Source organism: Nymphaea colorata, chromosome 11 (assembly GCF_008831285.2).
Source record: "Nymphaea colorata isolate Beijing-Zhang1983 chromosome 11, ASM883128v2, whole genome shotgun sequence".
Taxonomy (NCBI): Eukaryota; Viridiplantae; Streptophyta; class Magnoliopsida; order Nymphaeales; family Nymphaeaceae; genus Nymphaea; species Nymphaea colorata.
Window position 1 is genome coordinate 19,247,307 of NC_045148.1, and position 27,720 is coordinate 19,275,026.

The window sequence follows — 27,720 nt, forward strand, 5'->3', positions numbered from 1 at the left end:
AAATTATATTCATGATCAGTAAATTATTTAAATATCAATCACAATCTGATTATAAGTTAAGAATATTTCTTAATTTTGAATCTAATTTCATTTTTTAATCGCGTATTAATTTTTTTTTCATGTCTTTTTTATTTTGAAGCAATTCGGTCGGTTATCTTATTTAAATGTGATTTATTATCATCCCTAGACCAGAAAAAGGGCAACTAACTCTTGGAATTTGTACAGAATTTAATTTGACACCTAAAATTTCAAAATATTATAATAAGTCCCTTAAAAAATTCCGAGAGCCTTCAAACATTTTGAAAACTGTTGGCCCACGCGAGGAAAAAAACAAAAAAGAAAAAAAAAAAACTTAGATTTGCCATTGATTGCGAGCTACTTACCGTCTACTTTTTCAAATTATGAATTATTATTCCATCATTAAGCGTCAAACAGTAATTATAAATAATTGTTGGATTCCTTTCAAAATGTTTCCAAGTTATAGAGAAATTGCATTCTTCGTGACTTTTTTAGTTCTTTTGTCAACAAAAATTCTGTTCACATCGAGGTCAACGGAGTGGATTCAACTTAAAAATAAACTTAACATGTCACCCAATCTGAATTTGAATTCACAATTGAATGCCATTTGGATCATACTTTTAGATTCACATCCAGATCCAAATCCGGCTTTTGAACCAACCTCATATTTTTTATAATATATTAAGGATCGACTTTCAAAATGTATGTTCATGTAGGACATCCGTTTCAAACTAAGCATTTGGAATTGAATATTTATTAAAATCAAAATATGATAAGATGTCATTTCTTAAAATATGGTCCAATTTTTTAATCATATGTGAAAATTCTTTTTCATATCCATTTTTTTTTTTGAAGCAGTTTGGTTAGATATAATATTCAAATTGAATTTATTGGCATCTCTATTTGGTATGAGGCAATTACATGTCTCATAAATTTCTCATAATGAAGTTTATGCCTGCAGCCTGCCTGGATCTCTTCGTCGCTGTAGATTTATGGCTTGTTTGGTTGAAGGAAAATGAATGAATTGAGCAATGCTTCATTTGTTTGGTTGGTTAATTAAAAATAAAAAAAATAGAGAAAAAAAATGTGTTTGACTGAGAGGGTAGAAAAATGAAAAGAAAATGAGAGATTGTGTAGTATAAATTCAATCTATTACAAATCAAACTAATTGAAAAGAAAATGAAAAAAATAGAAACAAATTAAAGAATTGAAAAGAAAATGAAAAAAATAAAAAAAAGAAGAATATTTTTATTCCCACACTACACCTTCTATTCTTTTCCTTTCACTTCAATCCAAACAAATTTTTAAATAAATTTTTTCATTCATTTCCATTTCATTCATTTCACTTCCATTTTTCTTTCCTTCTTTTTCCTTTTCTTCTCTTTTCATTCTCTTTCTCATCCCTTTACTTTCCTTTCGATGCAAAACCTTAATTATTAAACATACGGTTATGGACCCCCAAAGTGATAAGAGGGTCCAGATGTGGCTCTGCTTTCCACAAAACGGTTAGTGTGGAGCGAATCTCTTCACGACCGTGTCGATCCGAACCACGTAGAGACTAAGATGGTCTGGATCCTGGACGGATCCATGAACCGAATCGATTTGAGCTAAGGGGCTGGAAGAGGCCGCGGCACTCCCGCGAAAATCGAGGGGGGATCGAAAATGGCGAAGCCGGGAGATGGAGAGAAGGACTGGGATCAGCACCTGAGAGCGATATCTCTTAGCGCGAGGGATTCATCTTCCTCATCTGATCCTTCTGTGGATGCTTCTCTCCTTAAATCCGTAATCCTTCCCTTTCCACTTTTTTCAATCTCTCTGCTAAATTGGTGAACTTTTCTCGGCATTTCTTGTCGGTTGGGGCTCTTCTTGAAATTGAGAGTTACGGAATCCTTGATTACTTATTTCTTGTTTTCATTATCTCATTGGTTGAATTTGAAGGTTCAAATCTTGCACAAGACGTGCAAGAATGAGAATTCTGGGGACTTGATGGCTAGGGTTTATCCCCAAATCAACAGGCTGTTCCAGCGCTCATTAGCGTCTCCAAAGTTTCAATCTTCTGAAAATGGGCTCCTTTTGTTGGTATGTTTTTTTGTTGTTGTTTAATACACACACACACACACACACACACACATATATATATATATATATAAATTGGCATGCGTTCTGTAGTTTTGCACTTCAGCGTTAAGTTTCAGTTGGTTTTGCCGAGGCATAGCTACTGTATATGGAGAAATGTAAGGTCCTTGTACAAGTAGGGAGATGCCCACTTTTGTAGCACATTATTTCTTGTTCTCTTCTTCAAACCTATTAGATTCCCTTTTGGGGCATAACCGTTCAAGTCCTGTGAAAATTTCATGGTAATGAACAATGTTAGGTTTTCTTTCTTGATCATTAAAGTTGATATGGATCTAAAGGAAAAAGCCATAAAAGTTATATGGTTCAGAGCTAGTGATGGTGAAAGGGCCACAGGAACAATCCATCCATGATCAGGTACGGAGCCAAGGGAAGGCCAGCAGGGGCATCGTCCGCCCACCCTCAGATTTTCAGGAAAAGAAAATTCTACTTGTAATTTTTAAACGTTTTAGGATAAAAATATTGAAAATTATATTTCGGCCCTCCAACAAAAAATTCCTTTCTTCGCCCCTGTCCATGATAGCGTTGACAAAAAGTTCCATTCTTGTTATGATTGTAGCATCTTCAACTGTCAAAAACATCTTTATTGTATATAAAGCTTACAGGAGAGTAAGTATACATAAAGGACCTGTGAATGTGGAACCTTGATATGTTATATTACTTTGGGTGTTCATAATTTTTTTTTGGGTTCTCTTGTATCTGGAATCATTAAATGCTAAACCTTATGAATGTTGTTTGTTGAAGGCCATCCTTCAGTTTTTCCTTGATTTTGGAGATATTGTTCTGCATGACGCTGATCCCAGCCTTCAATCATTCTTCCGTTTATGTCTTAGCAGGTAACACACTCTAGACTTCTGTCTTGGAGTTCACATCACACAATGTCTCACTGTGGGGGTTTTGGTTTTCTAAATTATGAAAATGATGTTTTTCCTGATTGCTGTTTTCTTATGCATGTTTCTATGTAAAAGTAGGTTATTTTTATTTTAAGCATATAATTAGGCATTGCTCAATCTGTTACTTGTTAGATTGTTTTCTATTTAATTCATAGATTATTTTTATTTTAAGCATATGATCAACATTGCTCAATCTGTTACTTATTAGATTGTACATATTTTATTTAACATGTGTTATTCATTAGATTTTTACATAGTTTATTTGATGTGTCCTTATTAGTTTATTTGATGTGTCCTTATTACTTATTCCTCATCTTATTAGGATATTCATGCAATACTTTATATCCCAATCATAGTCATAATAACCTATATATATAAGTTGCCATGACACAACAGCAAACATTTTTTATTAAATTTAAATTTATTTGTTTAAGGGTGATACTTCTCTTAGAGTGGTTAAATATATTCGCAACTCTTCGAGAGTTTTGTGTATGCTTACTGAAGCCCATGCCATTCATGTTTTAATCCTTTTCCTGACTCTAGGATTACCTTCTTTCTTTCTGCTAGTTCATGTGTTTCCAGAGGTGGTTTGCAAAACTTGATTTTATCTAGTTAGCCTTTACATAATCATCCTGTGTTCATTTGCAAGGCCTTTCTATCCTTTTACTTCAGGTTTTAAGTGGATAGAGATGATTGTTTGTGCACTTTTCAAGTCGTTCATCAGCATAACTCATTGTTTGATCTTCTAGAATAATTTGACTTGTCATCGTTAAACCTTTCAGCAAATGAACTTTAACTTCTTTGTTTCTGGCTTTCGCATTATTATGTATTACTACTACTACTACTACTACTACTACTACTATTATGATTATTGCTATTTAGTTTTCTACTTTGCCTACATCCTTTTTTCTTAATCAAAGAGTTTTCTCTTGATTTGTTCAATGTTCAATCTCTTATAAGCAAACCAAATTAATCTGTCTTCTTGAATTTGACAGACAGTTTGCAGATCCTATAGTTGCAGAGGCAACACTTAGTTTCCTTATCTTAAATAAGGAAAAAATTTTGAGTTCATTCCCAGGCTTGCTGCCCCAGGTATGTCCCCTTACCTTACTACAAATTTCATTCATCACTGTAAGTGTCCATTTTTACGTACCAGCACGTGGTCTCCTTGGATTTTCCTCTAGTATAAATATTGTGGATTAGATAGCATGGTCCTAGGGGCTAAGCCTGGGCATCGGGCTGGCCTGGCCTGGCACGGCCCGACTCGAAAAACCTGAGTCCAAGCCCGGCCTGTTTACATTAAAAAAAATATTTTTAATATAAAATAATACATAAAAATAATTATATATAAAAAAATAAAAAAATAAAAAAAATCATTATTGGGGCCCGATCCGGGCTTATCGGCCCCACCTGGGCTGGCCCGTAGGGGCCAGGTGGTTCTCTTGTGTTCATTTTTATTGTTGACTTGGTTATTTTCTTGATTGATCCTAAGGCTTAGAGGGACAAAGAATGTTTACATAGCTTTTAATTCATGTCCAGTTAATTGCATATTGATGCTCCAACCATTTGTCACATCTGGACGATTGCATAATGATGTCCCAGATATTACTTCATGCAAACTTTGTTCATTGCAGTTTTTTCCGTTGCTGCTGAAGTTAATAGCTTGGCATGGGGAAAAGTAAGTTTTTGCCCCCTTCCTGTATAATTTGTTGATACATAGCAACTTGTTTTGAATTATTAATTTGTTTTCTGCTCACCATTTTTATCTAACTTTCTTTTTGGACATTGATTGTTAGTGCTTTAAATTATTAGCATATAACATATCTTCCTTCCTTCATTTCAAATTTTGTGATATGTTTGTCTCATAGTTTCATCCTTTTCCCAAGTTGTGGCAGAGACGAGAGCCAACAAAAACTAATGCATCAAATCATCCTTGTTTTTGTCTTTCTATGATACACTGCAACCTGATGCTTAGCTCCTCTTACTGTCAGCTTTATCTCTCACCTGCTTCTATTAGAAGCGTTGAAGGAGGATGTTAGGTGTCATAATTTTGTCAAAATTCCATGTTGACATTTTTTTTATTCATTAATCTTGTTTTGACCTTTACGTCATATCTGTTGTGTTTTAGTTTGTAAATTTGCATAGTCCATGTGGAAGAAAGATACCGCTGTACAAAACTTGAGCTTTTGATATTTTTGCTTTCACAGGTTGGAAAAATCCTTTTTGATGGTTTTTCCTGCAATGGTGGCACAGGGGTCGTTTCTTCCACTTTTTCCATCGCTTGTGGATCTGCCAAGTGGGTTTTCTTTTGTTCTAAAACATTTGTTACTACTCTACATAATGGGCTCTGGTTTGTTAGTTAAAGTATTTGTCCTTTATTAGAAAGGTTGCTGTTGTTCCCTTATGTTATATGTGATAGTGTATGGGCAGGTAAAGCAATTAGACACATTTTTTGTATCCTTAGATTTCAGGGTTGAATCTACTCCAATCTGCTTATAGGAACTTATTCAATGGCTATTCAGGTGTATCTTGAGCCATCTGAGGCTACGTTAGTGGATTTTTCATTCAATCACTCCTAGGTTTATGTGCATTTTTTATGGAATCATTTAGTTGTTTCCTCTGTTGCTAGTTCAAGTACGTGACTTCTATATGATCATGTTTTGTGATAATAGTGCACCTTCTCACTATATCGTTTTCTTGGTGGAACTTTATTTATGCAAAATAAGTACTGGTGATAGCTTTGGAGAAGGTGGAAAAGAGTTCAGGGTCCCTAATAGGGAGCAGCATAGCATCAATGCAGAAGAGTACGGCACCTGAGGTTATCTTTATATCTTTAGAAAGAATAGGTCAAATCATCTTGTTGCTCATTATGTGATGATTATCTTCTGTTCTCTTACAGATGCTGCTTGCACTTATGGATGAGGCCTACACTGGCTCCAGCATAGAAGATAGAGGAGCAGATTCAGGGGATGAGAATGATAGATCTGTAGATGTTGCTGATTCCCTGTTTCTGGAACTTCTGAAGGATGAGAATGAAGGGTTATCTGTATGACTCTGGCTTGAGATGCCTGCGCCTATCTATTTTTCTGCAGAATGCGCAAACTATCTTTTGTAGGTTCAAGTGTTTTTCTTTGCAAAATGTACTTTACACATATTATTTTTTACTTTTGGGTTTCCCTATCGTCATACATTATTTCAATATAGATGTCTGTTGCAGCCGTGAGTCTTGGAGAGAGAAAAAGTTTTCTTTACGTTAACCCTAATCTCCCTTATAAAAGAGATTATGGTAGAAAAGGGATTTACAGATTACATCAATGAAAAATAAAGAAAATATTAAAGAGGTCTTATAACTCTTTAATATTACGAAAAGCCACCTAGAAACATAAACTCTTCTAATTCAACACTCCCCTTCAAGCTGGAGCATACATATTAAACATGCTCAGCTTGTCACAACATCTAGAGAAATCACCAATAGTAAGAACTTTGGTGACGATATCTGCAGCTTGATCTTCTGAAGGAACATGAATAGTGGCAATGCTTCTAGCTTGAACGAGATCCCGAATGTAATGGCATTCCACTTCAATATGTTTAGTTATTTCATGGAAAACTGGATTGTTTGCAATGTATGTGGCTGCTTGATTGTCACAATACATCTTCATGGGATGCAGAATCGACACACTTATGCTAGATAGCATGGATCTAGCCCAAGTCATTTCTGCTGTTGTTTGAGCCATAGCTCTGTATTCGGATTCTGCACTAGATCTTGACACCACACCTTGTTTTTTGCTTTTCCACGATATAAGGTTGCCTCCCACAAATACACAGAATCCTGTGGTAGATTTCCTGTCTTCGACTGAGCCAGTATAGTCAGCATCACTATAAGCTTCCACTTCTAGGGTCTTGCATTTTTTGAAGAAAAGGCCTTTGCCAGGAGACGATTTCAGATATTTGACCACCATCAAAGCAACATCCCAATGAACTTTTCTAGGTTTTTCCATAAATTGACTTAGCTTCCCCACTGCAAAACTAATGTCTGGTCACAATAACATAGAGGAGTTTTCCAATAAGGGATCTATATGATCGAGAATCTACTAATTCTCCTTCGTCATCATGAAGATGTATGCGTGGATTCATAGGTAGATTAGCCGGTTTAGCTCCTAGCATCCCAGTGTCCTGTAATAAATCAAGAACATACTTCCATTGAGAGAGAACGACATCATCCCTATTGCGAGCAACCTCTATTCCCAAGAAATAACGTAGTGGACCAAGATCTTTCGTCACAAAGTGTTTTTGAAGGAACAACTTTGCATCGTAAATTTCTTGATCGGAGTCGCCTGTCAGGATAATATCATCAACATAAACCACTAGAACGGTTATACCCCTGGAAGTCTTCTTGATAAACAGAGAATGATCAAGAGGAGATCTCGCAAAGCCACACTTTGAGACTACCTCGGAGAACTTGTGAAACCACGCACGAGGACTCTGCTTGAGTCCATAAATGGCTTTCTTCAGTTTGCACACTTTTCCACACTCCCCCTGTCGTTCAAACCCTTGTGGTTGTTGCATATAGACGGTCTCATCAAAATCACCATACAAAAAGGCGTTTTTGACATCAAGCTGATACATGTGCCAGTCATGGTGTACAACCACTGAAATGATAAGACGAATGGTTCCCAACCGAGCAACTGGAGAGAAGGTCTCAAAGAAATCCACCCCGTAAGTCTGTGTGTAGCCCTTAGCAACCAACCGAGCTTTGTATCGTTCCATAGAACCATCAGAATTATATTTCACTGTAAATACCCACTTAGAGCCAACAATGTCACAATCAAGAGGAGGATCAACAAGTTCCCAGGTGCCTCGCTGAACTAATGCATCCATCTCATCTTGCATAGCCTGTCTCCACTGGGTATCTAATAAAGCCTGCTGATGACACGTAGGAACTGTATGAGCAGTCAGAGCTTGAATAAACTGTTGCATACTTTTACCCACACCGTCAGTAGACACAAAATGAGATATAAGATGCAGAGTACATTGTCGCTTGCCTTTGCGAAGAACAATAGGTAAGTCTTGACAGGGATCAGACGGACTAAGGCTACTCACTTCAGATGAACTTACCTCCTGAGAAGCGATTGGCGAAGGATCATGAGAAGGGTCCTGTCGACGTGTGTAGACTAGCGGAAGATCACAAAACTTGGACACTACAGCCGAAGAGTCTTTAGAAGGTGATTCAAAAGGGAATGACTCCAAAGGAATAGGTAGTGGGTCTGGTGACCGTGGCATCTCAGTAGAGACAGGAGTTGAGTTATAATAAGGTTGAGACTCAAAGAATGTGACATCCATACTGATATACTTTTTTTGAGTCAAGGGATCAAATCATTTTATGGTTTCTGGAGTAGCCAATGAAGATACATTTAATGGCTTGGACCCCCAATTTATCACGTGTGGGTCCAAGTATGTGAACAAAGCATGTGCAACCAAATACTTTGGGAGCTACTGGAAACAAGGGTCTTTGTGGGTGCATAAGTTTAATGGGAACCTGGTTGTCAATGGAGGATGAGAGTAAACGATTGGTCAAGTAACAAGCAGTGAGAATGACATCTCCCCAAAAATATGCAGGTAGATTAGTATGAAGCATAAGGGAACGAGCCACATTTAAAAGTTGGCGATGTTTGCGCTCAGCTATTCCATTTTGCTGGGAGGTATGTGGACATGTAAACTGAGGAGAAATGCCATTATCAGAGTAAAACTTCATTAAGGTAGATGTCTTGAACTCAAGAGCATTATCAGTGCGAATGCTTTTAACAAGAATACCAAACTGGTCTTTATTTCAATAATAAGGTTTTTGAGAGTACATACAACTTCAGACCTTTCCTTCAAAAGGAAGACCCAAGTGACTCGAGAATAATCATCAACAATGACAAGGAAATAACGAAATCTTGATCTACTAGCAACTCTGCTAGGACCCCACACATCAACATGAAGAAGATCAAATAGTCCACAATTGGACAGACTAAGACTCGATGAATAACTGTTACGGGTGTGTTTGCCAAGTTGACAGACTTCACACTGGAACGACTCTGGTACTGAAAGATGTGGAAGAAGATGACAGAGCTTGGAGACAGATGGATGACCAAGTCTGAGATGCCATTAGAAGGAGGAGGACAACAAGATGATCGATGATGCTGCAATACCCATTGGATCCGGCAGGAAGTAGATGCCCCTTTTCTCATAGCCTCCACCAATCGTCTTCTCAGTTTGCAAGTCCTGAAATGAACATAAACCAGAGTCAAACGTAACACGACAATGTAAATCATTAATCAATTGTCCAACCGATAACAGATTTGTGGGAAACTTAAGAGCATATAACACATTGGGAATAGTCATAGACTGAGAAATCTCGATATCTCTATAACCCATAATAGGTGACCATCTACCATCTGCAAGTCTCACATGACGTGTCTGAGGTAATGAGTGTAGCACAGTAAACATAGAAGGTTTACTACAAAATTGCCTCGATGCCCCTGAATCAATAATCTAAGTAGTACCTGTATCATGTGGGATAGTATCAACAGACATAGCGCTGTCGATCATGACTGTGGAGGCCGACGGCTGAGTAGATCTGTGTGCTAGGAAGTCCTCATACTCTGACTTGTTGATATTCACAATCACTGTATGAGGATGAGAAGAAGATAAAGACCCATCTAGAACTGATGACGCTGCCTGGAAAGATCCAATAGGAGACTGTAAAGAGTTCTTGCCCTGCTTAGGTGTAACATTTCTTCCTAGGGAAGCAGCGGAAGGACGACCATGTTTATCCCAACATCTGTCTTCCAAATGCCCTATTTTCCCACAATAGGTGCACTGAAATCTCTCTTGACCTCCTCCTAACCCTCGACCTATGCCTCTCCCCTAAATGAACTGCGTGCACGACCTCTTGAGGCTACCAAGGCAGAGGCATGGATATCACTAGAGGGCGGAGAAAGGGTTACAACAAGGCGGCTGAGTCTGTTGTAAGCTTCAGATAGGTTAGGGATTTCTGCTCCAGTCAACATCTGCGCCTTTGCTACTGCATATTCAGGAGAGAGACCCTGCAGAAACTTCGCAACCATAGACTGTTCACCATGAGTCTTATGGCATGTTGGACATAGGGGACGTAAAGCTTTAAGTCGTTCATAGATCGACTTGAGGGAAGCGAAATACTCAGCAAGACTCTAGTCACCCTGTTGCAAATTAAGTAATTCCTCCTTCACCTGCAATATCTTGCTAACATTCTTGTCATTCGAGTAAGTTTGTTTCAAAAAATCCCACATCTGTTTGGGAGAGGTATAGAATGCAATAGTAGAAGTAATCTGTGATTGCACACTATTCATGATCCAAGACATGACAATATTATTATCTTCCTTCCATAAAACATACTTCCCACTCTTTTCCACAGGCTCATCTTCTTTTATAACATGCTCATTCCGATGTCCAATCACAGACATCATAAACACACGAGACCAAATCTCATAGTTAGACCCATCTAACTTTACAGTAGAACCATAAGAGAATGGATTTCCTCCACTTTTAACCTCATGAGAGAAATCAGTTTTGGGATTTTCAGCCATCGCAAAACTATCAACAAGAGATCAACCACCAGCAGCCCACAACAATAACAATATATATATATATCTGTAGAGAATGCGACTGATCGGCAATGATAAAAGTTCAACATCACACAACAGAGGTAAACACTATCAAGCAGTACGCAACACTTCTCCCAAACAAATTACGAACAACCAGATAGTAGAATTGAATAATATCGTGAGGAGAAAGCAACCCTTCTTAAGAAAAATTACCTCCACAGCAGACCCACGGTAGAGGAATGCTGTAACAATGCTGTCCACCTACTAACATAAACCTCACGACAGCAGAAACTAACCCAGAACTGCTAGTTTCTGTGATTACACCTGCTAGTTGTTGCTTTCTGCTATTTAGGAGACAGAAAACTGAAACTGTTGCTGTTTTCAGTCTCCTATCGACAAAATCTTTGCTTTCTACTGCCTGTTTGCTCCTTGAGAAAATTGAAAACTGCTGTTGCTTTCTGCATATTACAGCAGACTGTTGATTTTAGAAGACTGTTGCTGGCCCACGTACAAACTTTCAGAAGATTGCTGCTGATTTCTGCATATTACAACAGACTGTTGCTGCTTTGTTTTTAGTCGTCCACCTACGATCAGCAGAGCACCATCCACGACAACAACAAGGCTGAAACAACCTTCACGATCAGCAGATCAACTCTGCTCCACATGCCAAACGCTGCTCCACACGATCTGAGGTTTTCATACCAAACAGCAGGCACGAGCCCCACTTAAGGATCTGATCACGGCTTCCACATGGGCGTGATCAGTCATTCTCCACGCAGCACACCCAACTTTTATCTCTTTTACTACCTCCCTGTTGGTGGGTAAGAAGAGATGAAGATGGGTGGCGGGAAGAGGAAAGAAGAAGAAAGTTGCTGGAAAAGGAGGTCGCCGGAAAACTTACTTGACTGTTGCCGCATGAGACCGCTCTGATACCATGTTGCAGCCGTGAGTCTTGGAGAGTGAAAAAGTTTTCTTTACGTTAACCCTAATCTCCCTTATCAAAGAGATTAGGGTAGAAAAGGGATTTACAGTTTACATCAATGAAAAATAGAGAAAATATTAAAGAGGTCTTATAACTCTTTAATATTACGAAGAACCACCTAGAAACATAAACTCTTCTAATTCAACAATGTCTAACTGGTTTAAACTTTAAACTACATTGAAGATTAAGGAAGCATGTCATCACTGGAACATGTCATCACTGGAACAATTTTTGTTTAGCTTTTGCTACTAACAAAGCCTTGAACATTCTATATCATGCTTTGATTATTTAATCTCAGGACATTACTTTGAAATAAATGTCTACTTGGGAGCATGGCTTATTGGGATCTTTTTGCAGTTTGCTAGGTGGTGGGAAGCGTTGACACATATGTGGATTGGCTTTAGGTTCTTACTAGAAACAAAAAAAACCTTATGACTTAATTTAACTTCATCAACCACCCATATCTGAATAAGGCTTAAAAGTATTACTAAGGAAAAATTTAAAATGCTTATACAATGTTATGGTTTGGTTTATGTCTTAAACACAATAATCCTACCATGCAATCTTGGTCTTTGATCCATAGTTTCTTGCTTCTTACTGATGACTATATTGAATTTGTTTAAAGTGTTCATTACTTATTCTTTCTCTCTTTAGGAGCGTCACTGGACGTCTACTGGGATCGCAGCCTCATTGCAGGCAGCTATTGGTACCAGACAATCTGATAGGCTAAGGCAGTCTCTCCACATGTCTGTGCGGCTTCTTGATGTTTATTTTGCAATTGCTCTAGAAGAAGTCAATGACTGTATGTTGCATAACCATTTTGAAATCTTATTCATGTAACTGGGCACTTTTCTCTCCTAAGATAACTTTTTACTGCAACTTAGATCTCTGGCTATCATGTTCATGCTAATGTTTTTCTGTTGTTTGACATTATTTCAGCTCTAATATGTGCTTTGATTCCGTTGCTGATGACAAGACACTCAACACTATTCCCAGACAAGAACTTTATTGCTGAGGTGTGTGAATATTCCATTTAAGAGTTTCCTCTTCTCATTCTTGTGCTATGTATATGCTGCGTCTATGCTGCTGGTTGAGACTGTGTAGCTTATACTTTGAACTGGTGTGACACCAAGAAGTTGATCTTGATGTTTTTTCATGAATGAGTTTACGTTGCTTTTCTAGTTCCCGTTGGAAAAGGATCGGCATAGTTACCATTAGCATGGATACTCATACTCATTGTACCACAAGGTCCAGATGATTCAAATGTCAAATGGTGGAAAATCTGCAGCTGACAAACATAAACATAATCACAAAAGTAGCCTGAAACATTAGAACAACTGTAATGTAATAAACAATGGTAAATAGTACATGCTAAAAAATATCAAAAGGTAAAATTTATTGCCTTTGAGTTTGGTGCTTAGTGAAAATAAGCAGAAGCTGCACCTCCATAGGTTATGGGTTAATAAAATGTAAAAATCATATTGGAGACTTAGCGGCACAGGTTTGTCATATTGTATGTAATATACAAGAAAAGAAAGTTTTGAAAATGAATGAGCTTAAAACAATATAAAAAGCATTAATAATGGAAAGTATTTTAGAAAAATTATAGAATGAGAGAAAAAAGGAGCTAAAAATGGCTCTTGAGGCTCAAGAACACCCTTAATGTGACTGGTTGTCTTTTTTTCTTCTGTAGTGTGATACTTTTTGTCAACTTTTATGCCATTGGGTGGATTACTACTTTTTAATTTTTATCAGCTTTTATGAGATTGGTTGGATTATGGTTCAGCTCAACAAATTATTTAGTCCCAACGTGGAAATATATTGTAATGGTTTGTAATCCAGTACCTTGATACATTATATTGCATTATGTAATAGCACACAATTTTTTAACAACATTGGTCATGCATGTACATGCCCAAATAAATAACACACAAAAGTTAATACCAGTCATAGATATGGTGGGTACTTCTAAAATATCTGGGAAAACTTAATAGGTAAATTTCTTGAAGTTTTTCAAAGAGAATGTTAATAATGCTTGTCATGATCTTAGCAGAATAGGCAAATATCAAAATGATCAGTTAGCTTTACTTTTAATTTCTTTTTTACATTTTTTTTAAAATTTATTTTTTTCAATATTTTCTTTCATGTTTCTTTCTTATACTTCTACAAACTTCTCTTTTCTTGTGTTGAAATGTTCTGTCTTGATTTGATATGACTATTTGTTTAGAAACCTTTTTATGCATATGCATATATTATGTATATTCTTGTAATATGGCAATAATAAGAACTTGAGCCACCAAGAAATATATTCATTATTTATATTCATAAAAAAATAAACTAATAAACAAATCAAAACGTGTTTTGCCCATGCCCAAGCCATGTCCAGTACCTGCATCCATATCCAGCTGTTTGAAATGTATGCAGTACCATTTACTGACCTCTACTGCTTGCACAAATGCATGCACATAAACAACATATGCCATCATTCCCATGCACATATTTATGTAGTATGAATGCGCAGAAGCATGTATCTAGTACCTCAAAGTCCTAGTTATAGCCTTCTAGGTGTCTTTTTTGCTTACGCTGAAACTGAATACGATTTTGTCAAATTATAACACCAGATCAATTTAAACACAAGGTTCAGTTTCTTATCATAAACATACAAGTGCTTCATTTGGTTGCTCTGAAGCTCATGCAAATTGAGAGGCAGAGAGATATCTATTCCGGTTAAGAACTGGGGCCTCAAGTCACTTCAAAGCATGAAAAGTACATCTAGAACATGTTTTCTACCAAATCCTTGCCAAAGAACGCTAATTCCTCTCAATTATGAAACTGAGACTACCTTAAAATCAGAGAAAGTTTCAGGTTCTAGTCAGTTTAACACGTTAGTATTACATAAATCATGCCAAAGATCCGAACTTGAGTTTTTTATTATCTGGAGATTAGATTTATGTAAACAAATAGTCAGGTGATGTGAGATGTATGTGTTGGCAATTTGGCATGCATGTGTGTTGTGTGCATGTGTCTGTAATGTGGTCAGCTTAGTATGAATTTACATGGACCAACTATTTATCTAATGTGCATATGGTTAAATATAAGCTTTGAGAAGAGAATCTCATGGTAAGAGGTATATCTTACTCATTTCCGACAATGGGAATGGAGGATGTCTTATGCTCTCCATGTCATCTTTTACAACATTGACATGGTTCGAGTTATCTTTTCACCAAAAACTTTCTAAATGAGATTTTTGCTTATGATAGTAATTGGTATTTGTACACTTCCAATCACAACCCATGTGTTGCTTTTGCCTTAGGTACGGCGAAGTCTCCTGGAATTTATGCTGGCAGCTTTTCAGCGATCCCCCGGCTTCATTGCAATTTTAAAGGTTATACCAACAAGTATTTTGTGGTTTTTTGTTGTGGAAAAATTGTTTTCCCTTCGTTTGCATTTCGAATGTGTTGTTGCTATATGTAGTTCATGCCCCTCATCAATCAGATTTTCATGTTTAATTTTCTGTCTACCATACAATTTAATCACGTAGTTGATTTTTATTGCAGAAGCCTATCATTGACAGACTTGGAGAAGCATACGACAGCAGTGCTAAGGTAAAACTGAAGCTGTCAAAGTTTTATCCTTTTACAGTCATCAGTGCTGGCGAATACAACTATAGGCATTTGTGAAGCTCTGAACAGCAGTAACTACCCACTACAGGACTTCTACTTGAATTTAGTTACCAAAAACCACATGCAAATTGTTGACAGTGAAAAGATAATACCTTTCTGAGCTATCCACTCTCTTATCAAAATGAGTATCCATTTCAGTGGATAAAATAAAAAATGACAAGGGTGCTCAATAGAAGATCGTTATTGGCCTTGATTAGGGAAGATCTGGCAAGCAGAATGGCTAGGTTGCCAACAGCTATGTTGGGCTGGATTTTGGGTCATGATCCTCTTGGCAGATGCTGGGTTGTACAGGTCTAACATTCATCATTATAGAAGTTGATAGGATCAAAATAATTTGAGAAGCAACAAAAGCTATTTATGCTACATACGAGTCTTGGAAAAGGTCATTACTAATGAGTCGCTATTTGGAGTTGCTTGTGCTCGGTATGCTTCTGGCAGCTTGTCGTTAAATGTGAAAAATCAAAAACTGCTTCATGGTCCCTCAAGAACTGTGGGGTAATCAAATCCACACGTCTCCTTATGGTTGGAGGGGATTAATTGTTGTAGGACAGATGACAACCAGATATATGTGTGTGATAACTTCTTGTTTATTCTCGTACATAACTTGAGGAATTTTGCCCACCTCTGAGCTGATATCTATGCTTGGGATTTTTCTTTTTCCAGAATGAACTTGCATTACAGTTGTGTTGGGCTATAGGCGAGCATGGAGGTGGAGGAACATCTCACAAGGACACTGCTAGAGAGCTTTTTGAGAGCTTAGAATTGCTTCTATACGAAAATATCTCATCCAGGTCATTAGTAATGTGTTTCAACTTCAAGCTATGTCGCATAGGCTTGGATTTATGGAAGATAAAGCACAATAATTTTAAAAAAGTGTGGGATGGTCACAAATATCATTTTTGCTTGAAAATTAATTCAAAAGTTTGCTTTTCTTAGAACAATCTTTAGAACTAAGAACGAGCATACAAAAATGTTGAAAAATGCGAAAACTATTTTTTTTTTCAAAAATTGATTGAAATTCAAAGTATTTAATAATCTAAGTCTCACGGATACTTCTACAAGGCAGGATTACCCATGTCAGCACGACCCAACACTGGTGTGGCAAGGGACATGGTAGTTTTGAGTTTTAACTTTTGTAATTTCTTTAGCATGTTTTAGGTTTTTTTGGGTACCTTTTGGCACTAGTATCTTTTGTCCAGTAATATATATTTTTATGAACATAAGCAATGAATTTATGTGTTCCTATGTGTGTCTATATATATATATATATATATATATATATATATATATGTATATCTATTCACATATATATTTTTACGGCCGTGTCCCAATATGCAAGTTTTTTGAAAATGTCTCGCACCGATGTCCATGTCAGTGCCTTTAGCCACTCCCATGTGACATAGTTAATGATATGTTAAAAGTATATTAAAAGTTAATCTTACCAAAGGGAAAAATCCATAATGTTCATTTTGGTGTTTTTTCTCTAAATATTGCACAAATTTCGCCTTTTCCATTTTCCTTTAAAATTTTTGGCTTTTTTTTTTTGAAAAGGCTGATATCTGTGGCAGTGATATACATACAAAAAATTCATTTTTTCAGAGACTATATGCTTTTTTGTTCATCCAACCTTATAGATATGTCTTAAGTATATTTTTTAGTAGAAAAACAAGTTTTAGATAATGGCTTCTAGTATAAATATGGATGTCTTGTCTTGAAAGATCACCGCCCACTGGTTAAGACTTGAAATTCGTCTTTTACAGAATATCATTCTTATGGAGTACATCATGATGAATGTGTACACTGGTTCCGATTGCAACAATACAATATCTAGTTTTGGTTTTTATACCATGGACATATGCATGTGTATCACAGAAACATGTACATACCCTATTTGACACAAGTTTCAATATTTAGTTCAATTATTTCTTGGGTTCTGATATTTGACTAAATATGTTTGCTATTACCATGTAGTCGCCTTGGGTTAGGCAAGGATCCTACAGCCAGCATGGATGAAACAATCTTTGGGAAGTCATCACAGGCGAGGCTTCTTTGTTTTGTGATAACAGCTATAGCCAAGCTTGCTACCTGCCACCGGGAGTTACTTCCAAGGGCTCGTGTTTGCCTTGCTAAGGTTGGTTGAGTCTCATTTGCGCCTGGTAAACTTTTCTTGGATTTTTAGTGAGTCATAGTACACTTGCTTTCGCAGGTTGCTCGATCTCGAAGTTCTTTGGACATGCGTGTCTGGAGACGTGCTCGTGATTATTTGGGGTTAATGAATGAACCAGCTATCTGCTTGTCGGTGCTGGGACCTGTTAGTGGTTGTGGCCCGAAACCTGGGACTGTTAATTGGAGTGAAGGTGGCTCAAAGATGGTAGCTCATATTCCATTTTATCTTCTAAATGAACAAGAAGGCGAGTATTCCAATGGGTAATTTGCATTAAGAAATTATATTGGCATTGTGAACCTCGTGTTTCTGTTGTTTTGTGCAGCATTTCTTGGAACTTGTGGTCCTCTTTTCATGAATATAGTGTTCAATTGGTGCTTGAATTTATTAGTCAAACTAATAAGGATCACTATGTCGTGTTGCAGGCCCACCATTTCACGATTTCTCCTTCACAGATGTGTTTCCCGGCCAGTGATTGGTAATCAAGATGGTCAGACGTTGTCTATATATGTTTCCTCTTCTGGTTTCTTCTACCCAGTCCTCCTTCTCTCTCTCTCTTCCTCTGCTTTTGTTATTCATAGCTTGTCGTTAACTATATTCACAAGCTAATATATACAAAGTTCTAAAAAAATTGAGCTGGCTTTCTTGCCATGGAGTTTGAGTTTGGATGATCCTTTTACGCTGATAATTCACGGAACCGAAATGGCAATGATGAACACCATGGTCTGGGAATGTGCCAGAAGACGTGTGATTGCGTGCTTTTTCATACAAAATGCTCACTTCTCCAGGCACGCATGGGCGGGCCAGTGGCTAGCAAGCCACCAGACCTGGTTCGACTCTTAGTGGTGCTCTCTCCCTGCGAATGCCGACGCATGCTGTTACCAAGGGGCCGAGGGAAATGGCCTTAGGGTTTTGCACCCCAGGTCGTTGGGGTTAACGACAAAGTCTCCTCTCGTGGTGGTTTTCACAAGTAAAATGAAAACAAAACTTTTTTTCCTTGGCATGTTTCTTTCTCAGAGTGAAGGTCAGGTGGCCATGGACGTAGATGGCCTAGTCATAACAGCCTGTTTGTTTGAATATTAGTGTATCCCAACTCTCACCAAATGTGCGCCTTATGTTCCAATGAAGGAATGTTGGAAGGTAACCTCGCGGCCTTGTTATTGCCAAAAAATTGATTGTGTACAGCAAAAAATACAGGGATGCTGAGCATCATAACCTGTAGTAACAAAAAACAAGCATCCTACAGCATTACACAGCAGCTCAAAGATCCACACATGCCGGTAAGACAAAAAGGAAGAGGCAAATCCAAAAATTGATTTGTTGTCCTGCTTCCTGCAGTTCAGCTCCATCATTCTGCTCCCAACATCAATAGACACCCTCCTAGCGGTTATCTGCAGCCTACTTCTGTTGTGAGAAATTAATGGCCAACGATGGATACCTCTTTTTCTACCTTCAATCATGTCCCGTAAGCTTCTTAGCCAGTTTTGATTGAGACTGATTATATCTGCGATTGGCCGAGCCCCCATTGCAGGAAGAAGTGGTAACTTAGTCTTGAATCTCTCTCTCATCCAAAGAGTAAAAAGTTGCTTTGGATGCTTGGGGAAGTAATATTTGATGTTTAGTGCTCACAATTCTTTATAGGATGTTCTGAGCGTGACCTGTCGTCTGAAGAAAAGTGGCAAGCATGCATGTGTGTGTGAACACACGCACACATATATCTGCCAAAGAATTCACACTCGTAACAATCAAATCAGAGGCTGGACATGAATTGACTCTCAAAACAATTGAACCAAAGACTGGACATGTACTAGTCACTAGTATGACTAATTATGCTAATACCCATTTAGGCATCTCTCCCTCTCCCTCTCATCCCCTATATATATATATATATTTATTGACAAAGATATCTCTGGAAAACCAGCTTCTTGGTTTTGATCTGTAGGCGAAAAATCTGTCTCCTTTAAAAGTTTGTTAGTTATAAGGAACCCAACCATGTCATCTATCTTCTCTCCATTTTGAACTTTTTTCACCGTCACCTTCTGACCATTGGATTTAATTCAGAACAGCACGGCTGCAAGAAATGGCCGATCATATACCATCTTTCTCATACTGCACCAGGGCTGAGGCTTAGATTGGAAAAGAAATCCCTCACCATGTTACAGAAGCTCGGATACGATATTATTTGGTCTTGGATCTCTATCCGGTGCAGCTTTAATTTTTACGGGATGAAAATGAACTTGGCAGAGTAAAGGCCTCATAGACAATGAATTATCGTGTGATGTTGACTCGTTACATTGTCTTTGTTCTAATAAACAAGGCACATAAACATGCCGACTCCAATAAGGCTTAAACGATAAGCACTCCGTTTCCCTTCAATATTTGGACATGATCATAATAATACAAGACTTTACTGGACCGTTTGGCAACAATAATATTATGTTTATATTCTCATTGATAGCCTGCAGAGACATTGAGTGTCTCATGAATCCTGTCTTTGAGCAGATTCAAGATACATTTAAATATTGGGGTAGATTCATGACATACTAATTCTAGTGTACTATGAATCTGTCTCAATTTTTAGGACAGATTTATGGAACACTTTTTAAGTGTCCCTACTTCCAAACACCCCTAAGAAGTTGTTTGACGCTCAGTATAGTTGGTTAATGTTCAATAATTCTGTCCCAAAATGTGGAGTAGTTTCATGGAATACTATATGTTATAGGGTTTCATGAATCTGCCTCAATTTTTAGGCAGTTTCATTGGACAATAACAATTTGTTATTGATGCCAAATGACAATGAAGGGTCTATTTGATAATAAAACAGTACGTAACTGTTTCATTAGCATGACTTAAAGGCTATGACAGATTCATAAAGCAGGTTTAAAAGCATTATATGAATCCAAAGATTCATGGAATAACTAGAAATTATTTTATTTGTCAAATGGTCCCTAAATGGGCTTGTCCAAGTTCTTTGTTTGATTTGTGGACGTTGGGCCCGAGATGGCCCATATGGAATTCCTCTATATTGGTTCGAGGAAGTCGATCGAACTCTAGTGTATTATAAAGACAATGGGGCGCAAGTGGGGCATCTATCACTGAATTTTGGAGGCACTGTGCATTTAGCTCATGGCATCATGTGTTTCAGAGCCGATCCTGCTATAATTGCTCGTTTTTGGTAACATTTAATACATACTCCAAATTAACAACCAGTTACTACTGCATATTAAATCTTGCCTTTTCTGCTTTCCTTTCAGTTGCACATTAATTATAGGTCTGGCTATGACTTTCGGGCAAATATTAGATCAGAACAAGTCGTGAAATGTGGCCTTGGTGGCCCAAGACAGGGACAGCAATGGCTGTCCCGGGACCAGGCTTGACAAGTACCCAGCGGGCCAAATTATTAATTGATTCCAATGAGGCAATGATCTGATCTACGTCCCAATCTCCAGGCAACCTTTCTATATATGATTTTTTTACTATGGACTCTTGCCAAAGGAAAAAGTGGACTTGGTAGCCAACCAATTAAAGCCTTCTGGCGCTTGATAAGTTTGTTTCAGTATATGTCTGTTCGGACCAACTGGTTCAGACCTTGCTCCAGGCTAACAGAAGCTACGTTCTAGCACTTGAGTGATTTGAGGTCAAGATTGATGTCTCAGAAAGTTCAACTACTATGGACCCTACCAAAGACATTTTTTTTAATTCAGAGACAAGGAAAACCACAAAATCCGTCATCCTTTTCTTTTGCAAGTCAGCAGACTGGCCAACCCCAAGAGAAGATGAACATTTTCTCTTCTTTTTCTTTTTGGAGTTTTACTTTGGGAAACCATCCTAGGCTGAGAGATTTAGCAGTGTCAAGAGGTTGGCACCCATGGAACTTGAACCTGCAGCGACTGGTAGCCGACCAACCGCTGGTTCACCCAAATGTGTCAAACCCCTCAGGACAAAAGATGAATGTTTATTATCCCCTATCTTGTTTGCAAGTTGTCGTAAAAGTACTCGCTATATCCTTTATTTTAGTTTTGTTACTTGATGTAAAACTCTTTGTTCCATCAACCCTCTCTTTTACCAAAACATTGTTCCCAATCACTTGGAGACTGTTTGCTAACAGTAATATTCTATTTGCTGTCGCATGAATCTGCCTTAATTTTAGGGTAGATTTATGTAAAGCTATCATTTTTTATGGTAGATACATGAGACAATAACAATGTCTTATTATTACCAAACGAACCTTTAAACATCATGTCAAAGAATGGAACACATAACCATGACCATCAAGTTCTTGAAGTAAAATCCTCAACATTGAAGACTTCAAGTCAAGTCACTTGTCCTGACACTTAAAAAAAAGAAGGGTCTAATCAAGGCCAACTCTACTTGGTTCCACAAACAGTATGCAAATGGATCCTATCAAGCACCATGGGAGCCCACCAATGGTATAGTAAAGAAGAAAAGTCCTCAATACTCAGTTCAATTACTAGATCAAACCTTTGTTGGTCATCCTAAGAAAATTAAAGAGGCCTTGTATTCATGACCTATCTCAAGTGGGTACTCCAAATATTATGCTTGTGTCATGTCCTTTTGACACACTAGTATGAATCCATGGGGCAACTCATATGCACAAGATAATTAATGTCATTGCCTCTGGATGAAAACTTTTTCAATTATAAGATGGGTCCGGCTATGGGAATGGCCTTGAGGGTTTTACGCCGCAAAAGACTCTCAGCTTAGCTGAGGTGGTGAAAAAAAGATGAACTTTCACTTCTAAGATGGGTGGGTCCGGTCCAGCCATGGAAATGGTCTTAAGGTATTTATGCCCCGGATCAGCGACGAAGTCTCTCAACTCGAGTTGGTCAAAGAAAATGAACTTTCAGAACGATGCTACAAGAAACAAGGAACGACTCTCATGATTTCACAAAAAATCTCAATATTTAATTGGTAGAAGAGAGTGGAATAAATGAGATTCAGTAACCTCAATCATTAAACGAGAAGCTGATGGCAGCATGTAGATGCAAATGCGTTGACATCATTTATCAACTGAAGCAACATTAACATAAAAAACCAAACAGTGTGCATTTACATTCAAGTGGCCTCATTTTGGAACCTTGCATAGAAATGTACACCTCATGAGATACCCATTGAGTGCCAAAACTAATGCTGTGTGTTGATGGGGAACATGTTTGGTAACTTCTCCTGAACTTAAGGAGCAGGAGCGAGTTACGTAATGCTTATAACTCAGAGAGAGAGAGAGAGAGAGAGATATTATAAATAAACGGCAGAAACCTAAGACCGAAAAAATATTTTTATCGGCCTTCTCGGAGCTAGAAAGAATGACTCCATAAATGGTGGGGAGGACGGAACTTTGACCTGGGAAACCTCTTAAGAGGAATATACGGTGAGCACGCGATCAGCTGGTCTCGGTTTGAGGACCATCTCTATCCGGTCCCTTCTTTTTCAATAAATATTAGATAAAACTTAACGAGTGATAAGATCAGTAGCTTCAAATATTTAACTTCTAAATTAACTTTACATAATTGTTTAAAAAACTGTTAAAATACGGAATCTAGCAAAACCAGGCCCAAACAAGACTGCTGCAACTCATCTCTCTCTCTCTCTCTCTCACACACACACACGCAATATCTATAGATGTTTGAATGTGGTTCTAGTTGAGAATACCAATTGGCGGATTAGTGTGAACACCTTCGGACCAATTGAACCAAATCGATGATATATGCAGAGTCTCTCTCTCTCTCTCTCTCTCTCTCTCTCTCTCTCTGGGGCTTGTCAAGTAGCAGCAATCTGTCCATGTCTACAGGACTTTGAAATTTTGACTCAAAGGAAAGGATTGTCATGGAGAAGTAACCACGCCACATATAGATAGGAAGCAGACAAAACAGGTGAGATCATGTCGACGGCGAAAATGCATAAAAGAAAGGGAGGGGAATTGAAGAGGGGACCGAGAACATGCATGGCAAAGCGCTGAACATGAAGAATGAGATGTGGTCTCATGGAGGCCAATGAATTTAGCGAGTGCCTGCTGAAGGGGCCACATGGCTGTACTGTTCTGGTCCCTTCAATACCAGCTACAGGAGGATGCCAACATTTTTTAATGGATTTTTTATGTCGATAAACATGAGAGAAGAGATCAATATATAAGGGCCAACCTCAAAATGCAATGCAGTATTAATGTGGTCGATTCATTGTATGCACGTTTGCTTATTCTATTGTGATATTCTCCTCTTATTCTGATCTCAAAAGATCAACTCTGGGCGTTAAAGAACCTTCATTAAATGGCCATCTCCTTGTTCTACTTGGGAGCAGGTAAGAGGCATTTACTAGCTTCTTCAAGCAATAGTAGCGAAGAAGAAGAAGAAGAAAATAAGAAGAAGAAGAAGAAGAAGAAACCAGTAAGTTGGTTGGTTGAGTGGATTGTCATGAAATATCAACTAAAAATGAATAACCAGAAAAGGTCAATACTTAGACACTTGAAGTGATTATCGAGAGCCATGACATGTATAACCTGGGGAAAGAAGCTGAGAAGAGTTAATCGATGCTCACCTCTTAGTTCCATGAATCTGATCGTAGACGACCAATTTCTTTATTTTTAATCTTGAGTTAACGATCGTAAGTTGTATTATTTTTAGCTAAATGGCTTTGTTTAGAATATGCTGCTTCAATTAGAATTAATTACCAAATTTCTATTAATTAGCTCAGTGGTTTGGATCGTACGTGATTCTTCTCATCTTCGAAATTTGAGTTTTCTTTTTAGTTTCTCAATGGATAAACGAGTTGCCTAGTCATCAGATTATGGCAACCGACATACATCTAAAATACTGAACTTTTGACCTTCTTCTACTTGAAAGCCTCAAATCCAACCCCGCAGGACACTACCCATGGGGTTTTACAACTTCAGGCAAGCGACTTATATGTCTTTGGATCAAAAGCATTTTCTTCTTGCAAGAAAATTAACAAGAAAACTCCAGATTGGTATGGTACTTAAACATTCAAGGCTGCAATATTCAGAATCAAGCGTTCATGGCTAACCCTGCTCAAGCAATGCCTTATACACTGAGTACAAAATCCATCAAGGTCAAATTTAGATTGGACCACTATAACGGATCCACGTCCAACTTGAACTATTAAAATAATGAAGTGACAGTCCTCATCATCATCATCATCTCTCTTTCAATTTTTCTTTTCCAATATGGCCAAACCCCTTTATGCTTCTAATTGAAACGAAACCGCGAGCCGTTTTGAATAACTTGTATGTTCACTCGTTTAATTTACTACATTGATCCATAAAACCATACACTATTAGTTCCAAACCTGACCTTGTTTGGATGTATATTTAGTGACTCATGTGCCCTATAATGTTGGACCAATATATATGATTTTGTCCTCATTTAGACCCTCAACCACTTTCAGTTCTAAAGGGCACAAAAATTCTGGATCAGCTTATTACATTCAAAAGGCTTCTTTGTTATAGAAAATGGGGAAAAAACATAGCTAGATCGATAGTGACCATTAATGGGATGCAATGTTATAATAACAATCAGCCTGTGTTGGCTAATTTGAATTCAATCGATGGAAAAACCCACTTGCTTCGATGAGCGATACAAGGATGCTACCTATTTTCTCTTTAATTTTTTAACATTTTAAAAAACTTTTTTTTTTTGAATTTTATATACTTTAGCATTCAGTCCTTTCAAAGAATAAATATAGTATATACTTTTGCCGATTCACAACCCATTGAGTTGATGGGCCAATTCGATTCAGATTCTGGTTGGGATGTGTGCATTCCGAGCCATTGGTTGGGGTTGAATCAACGGCCAAGGAATTAAGCGACACGATTGAGATTCTGAATGGGGATAAGGTTGAGACTGCATGAGTTTATCAAGCATGTACACTAAACGCTTCACTTTCACTTCTTTTTGCCACATTTTTCTTTACTATTCATTTGCGGTTACGGACAAGTTCACGCATCGGATGAACGTGATTTGGAATATTTTTAATTAATGGTGGAACAACTCACTTGACTATGCTTTTTATTGCATGGTCACTGACATCGTATGTGCATGTTACACGCCAAACCATGCATGTAACCATGGGATCATCATACATACATGCATATGAGTAGTTTACGTACTTGTGTTTACATGTACACGATATATGAATGTGAAATGTGAACTTCACTACATGGCATTGTGGGCTGGTGGTCAAAATATTACAATTGTTAGTAAAACAAGCACACAAAATATAAAAAGCAACGGTCGTATCAAAAAGTGTCATTTATTTTCTATAGATAGATTTCTAACTCTCCTTCTTATGTGAAATATTTTTGCTTATAGGCTACTTTCTTTTTAAATTTGATGGTGGAGATTTCCCAAGTATTCCATAGAAAGAGTAGATTTGAGAAAACTTGTAAGACTTTCCCTGGAGAGAAAATACCTACAAGGCTAGAATATGATTTGCTGGTGGGGTTTCTACTTTCTATCCATTTATCATGGTTGAGCTTTTGGTGTACTAGTAACTGGCGCAGGTCAAGGGATAGACCGAGTTAATTTAGTGCTGACTTCTAGCAGTTTGATACATGAAATCTCTCTCTCTCTCTTCTGCAAATTAGTTCATAATCAACTGCTGATCATCGCAAGAGAGAAAATAAAGCATTCGAGAAGATGGCCGATCAAATCCAATTTAAATTGAAAAAGTATTGCATATGCAAGTTTCTGCCAACATTACTTCCAATGAGAAAGAGATCAAGAAATATTTATGCAGTAAAAATTCAGAACTGTAACGGGCATAAGGTTTCGGTTGCTTGTGTTCTGCAGATATACAACTATGAAATCTGTGTGTGTGTGTGTGTGTGTGAGTATCACGCAAGGAACGCATGAGTGTAATAACAGAGCCGCGTCTGCGAGAGCGCAGTGAGCATTTATTGAGAGATTGCAGAGGGGAAGGTGAGGCTGAGAGCTCCGAAATTTATTACTGGAATCCGAGTCAATTTTGTAGCAAAAGAGAGGAAATAGGAAAAAGGAAATAAAAGAGATAATTGCTAGCGACGTAAATGCTGCTGCTGCTGCTGCTGCTCTCTTTCTCTCTCTCTGGCAAAAGAAAGAAAATTGGGAAGTTTTGCTCCGATTCTCCGTCCACGCCATGATAATAGGGAGTATTCTGTCCGTTTAAAACCATCCATCCATTTCTGCAGTCTGTATTTTTTAAAATCTACAAATGCCAAAAAAGAAAATATATTTATTAAATTACATGCATACGAGAGTAATACTTGTATTGGAAGAAGGCAGCTGTAATTTTGCTCCTAACAATCTCATTCTTATTAAAGTTCTCCCTCTCTCTCTCTTGTTCCTCTTCCTCCCTCCCCCTCCCTCTCTCTCTCATTAAATGCACCAGCACCTCTTGGTTTTTACCCCATCCCCACCCTTCCCTCTCCTCTCCCACTTCACTGTCATGGTTCTGCTCTCTTTGAAGGGCTGAGAGAGATAGAAAAGAGAGAGAGAGGGAGAAAGAAAGAGAGAGGGGGAAAGAGAGAGAGAGAGAGAGCCTGCCGAGAGTTCAAAGCCGCTGCATATATCAGAAGAAGCACTACCGCAAGGAAAGAAAGAAGGAAAAGCGAGATCCTTGAGGCTGATTTCTTCGTTCTTCTACATCTCATCTCTGTCTAAACTGCCGGAAACTGCACCAACGAGGAAGACTTTTTCCCTGCTTTAGATCGATTTCTCCGATGACTGATGGCCTGCTTCGCCGAAAAATGGATGTGGGTATGAACGAAAACCTAGATTCCAGTTGGGTCTTTGAAAACCACAAATGGGTCAGTCCGATTTTGAAGAAAACTCCATCATCAGTAAGTATCAGAGAGAGAGAGAGAGAGAGAGAGAGAGAGAGAGAGAGAGAGAGAGAGAGAGAGTTGCAGTTTTCCTTCTTCTATTGTTGTTTCTTAGTTCACGCTGAGATTTTAGAGTACCAGCTGATCTCCATGCATTCTGTTTGGTAGATGGTATCATGGTAAGCTGTTCACACGTTTTCTCTGCATCGAGATGCGTGTTTGGTTTTGAGAAAGGTTTCTGAGATCTGGTTTTTGAGGGTGGTGTCGAAAAAGTTAAGCCTCCATTGTCAACCCTAGTTCTTCTTTGGTCATATAAAAAAGAGATAAAAGTAAAAACTAGTTGGAACTTGGGGAGCAAAATTTAGTCTACCTCTGCCTTTTTAGTACTTG

At 37.9% G+C, this 27,720-nt stretch overlaps 1 protein-coding gene across 2 annotated transcripts; it reads left to right on the forward strand.

Moving 5' to 3' along the window:
- The first annotated feature begins 1,620 nt into the window (after nucleotides 1–1,620).
- On the forward strand, nucleotides 1,621–18,149 carry LOC116264226 (uncharacterized). 2 transcript variants are annotated; one of them, XM_031644327.2, is made up of 16 exons: nucleotides 1,621–1,800; nucleotides 1,957–2,097; nucleotides 2,896–2,987; nucleotides 4,040–4,136; nucleotides 4,679–4,722; nucleotides 5,252–5,340; nucleotides 5,771–5,862; nucleotides 5,944–6,090; nucleotides 12,306–12,453; nucleotides 12,591–12,667; nucleotides 14,965–15,036; nucleotides 15,209–15,256; nucleotides 15,998–16,125; nucleotides 17,306–17,465; nucleotides 17,541–17,745; nucleotides 17,924–18,149. In XM_031644327.2, exons 1-16 carry the CDS (start codon nucleotides 1,681–1,683, stop codon nucleotides 17,971–17,973), a joined length of 1,710 nt encoding a protein of 569 aa, XP_031500187.1. In that variant the 5' UTR covers nucleotides 1,621–1,680; the 3' UTR covers nucleotides 17,974–18,149. The 2 variants fall into 2 exon arrangements, with proteins under 2 accessions (XP_031500187.1, XP_031500188.1); XM_031644328.2 differs by having other exon boundaries at nucleotides 2,908–2,987.
- Nucleotides 18,150–27,720: the final 9,571 nt, after the last annotated feature.

Excerpts from the sequence above, each read along its gene's own strand:
- LOC116264226 (XM_031644327.2), top strand. The coding sequence starts at position 1,681 with ATGGCGAAGCCGGGAGATGGAGAGAAGGACTGGGATCAGCACCTGAGA. Across the intron at positions 12,454-12,590 it reads TCTAGAAGAAGTCAATGACT|CTCTAATATGTGCTTTGATT; the intron begins GTATGTTGCATA and ends ACATTATTTCAG. Across the intron at positions 17,466-17,540 it reads CTCGTGTTTGCCTTGCTAAG|GTTGCTCGATCTCGAAGTTC; the intron begins GTTGGTTGAGTC and ends TTGCTTTCGCAG.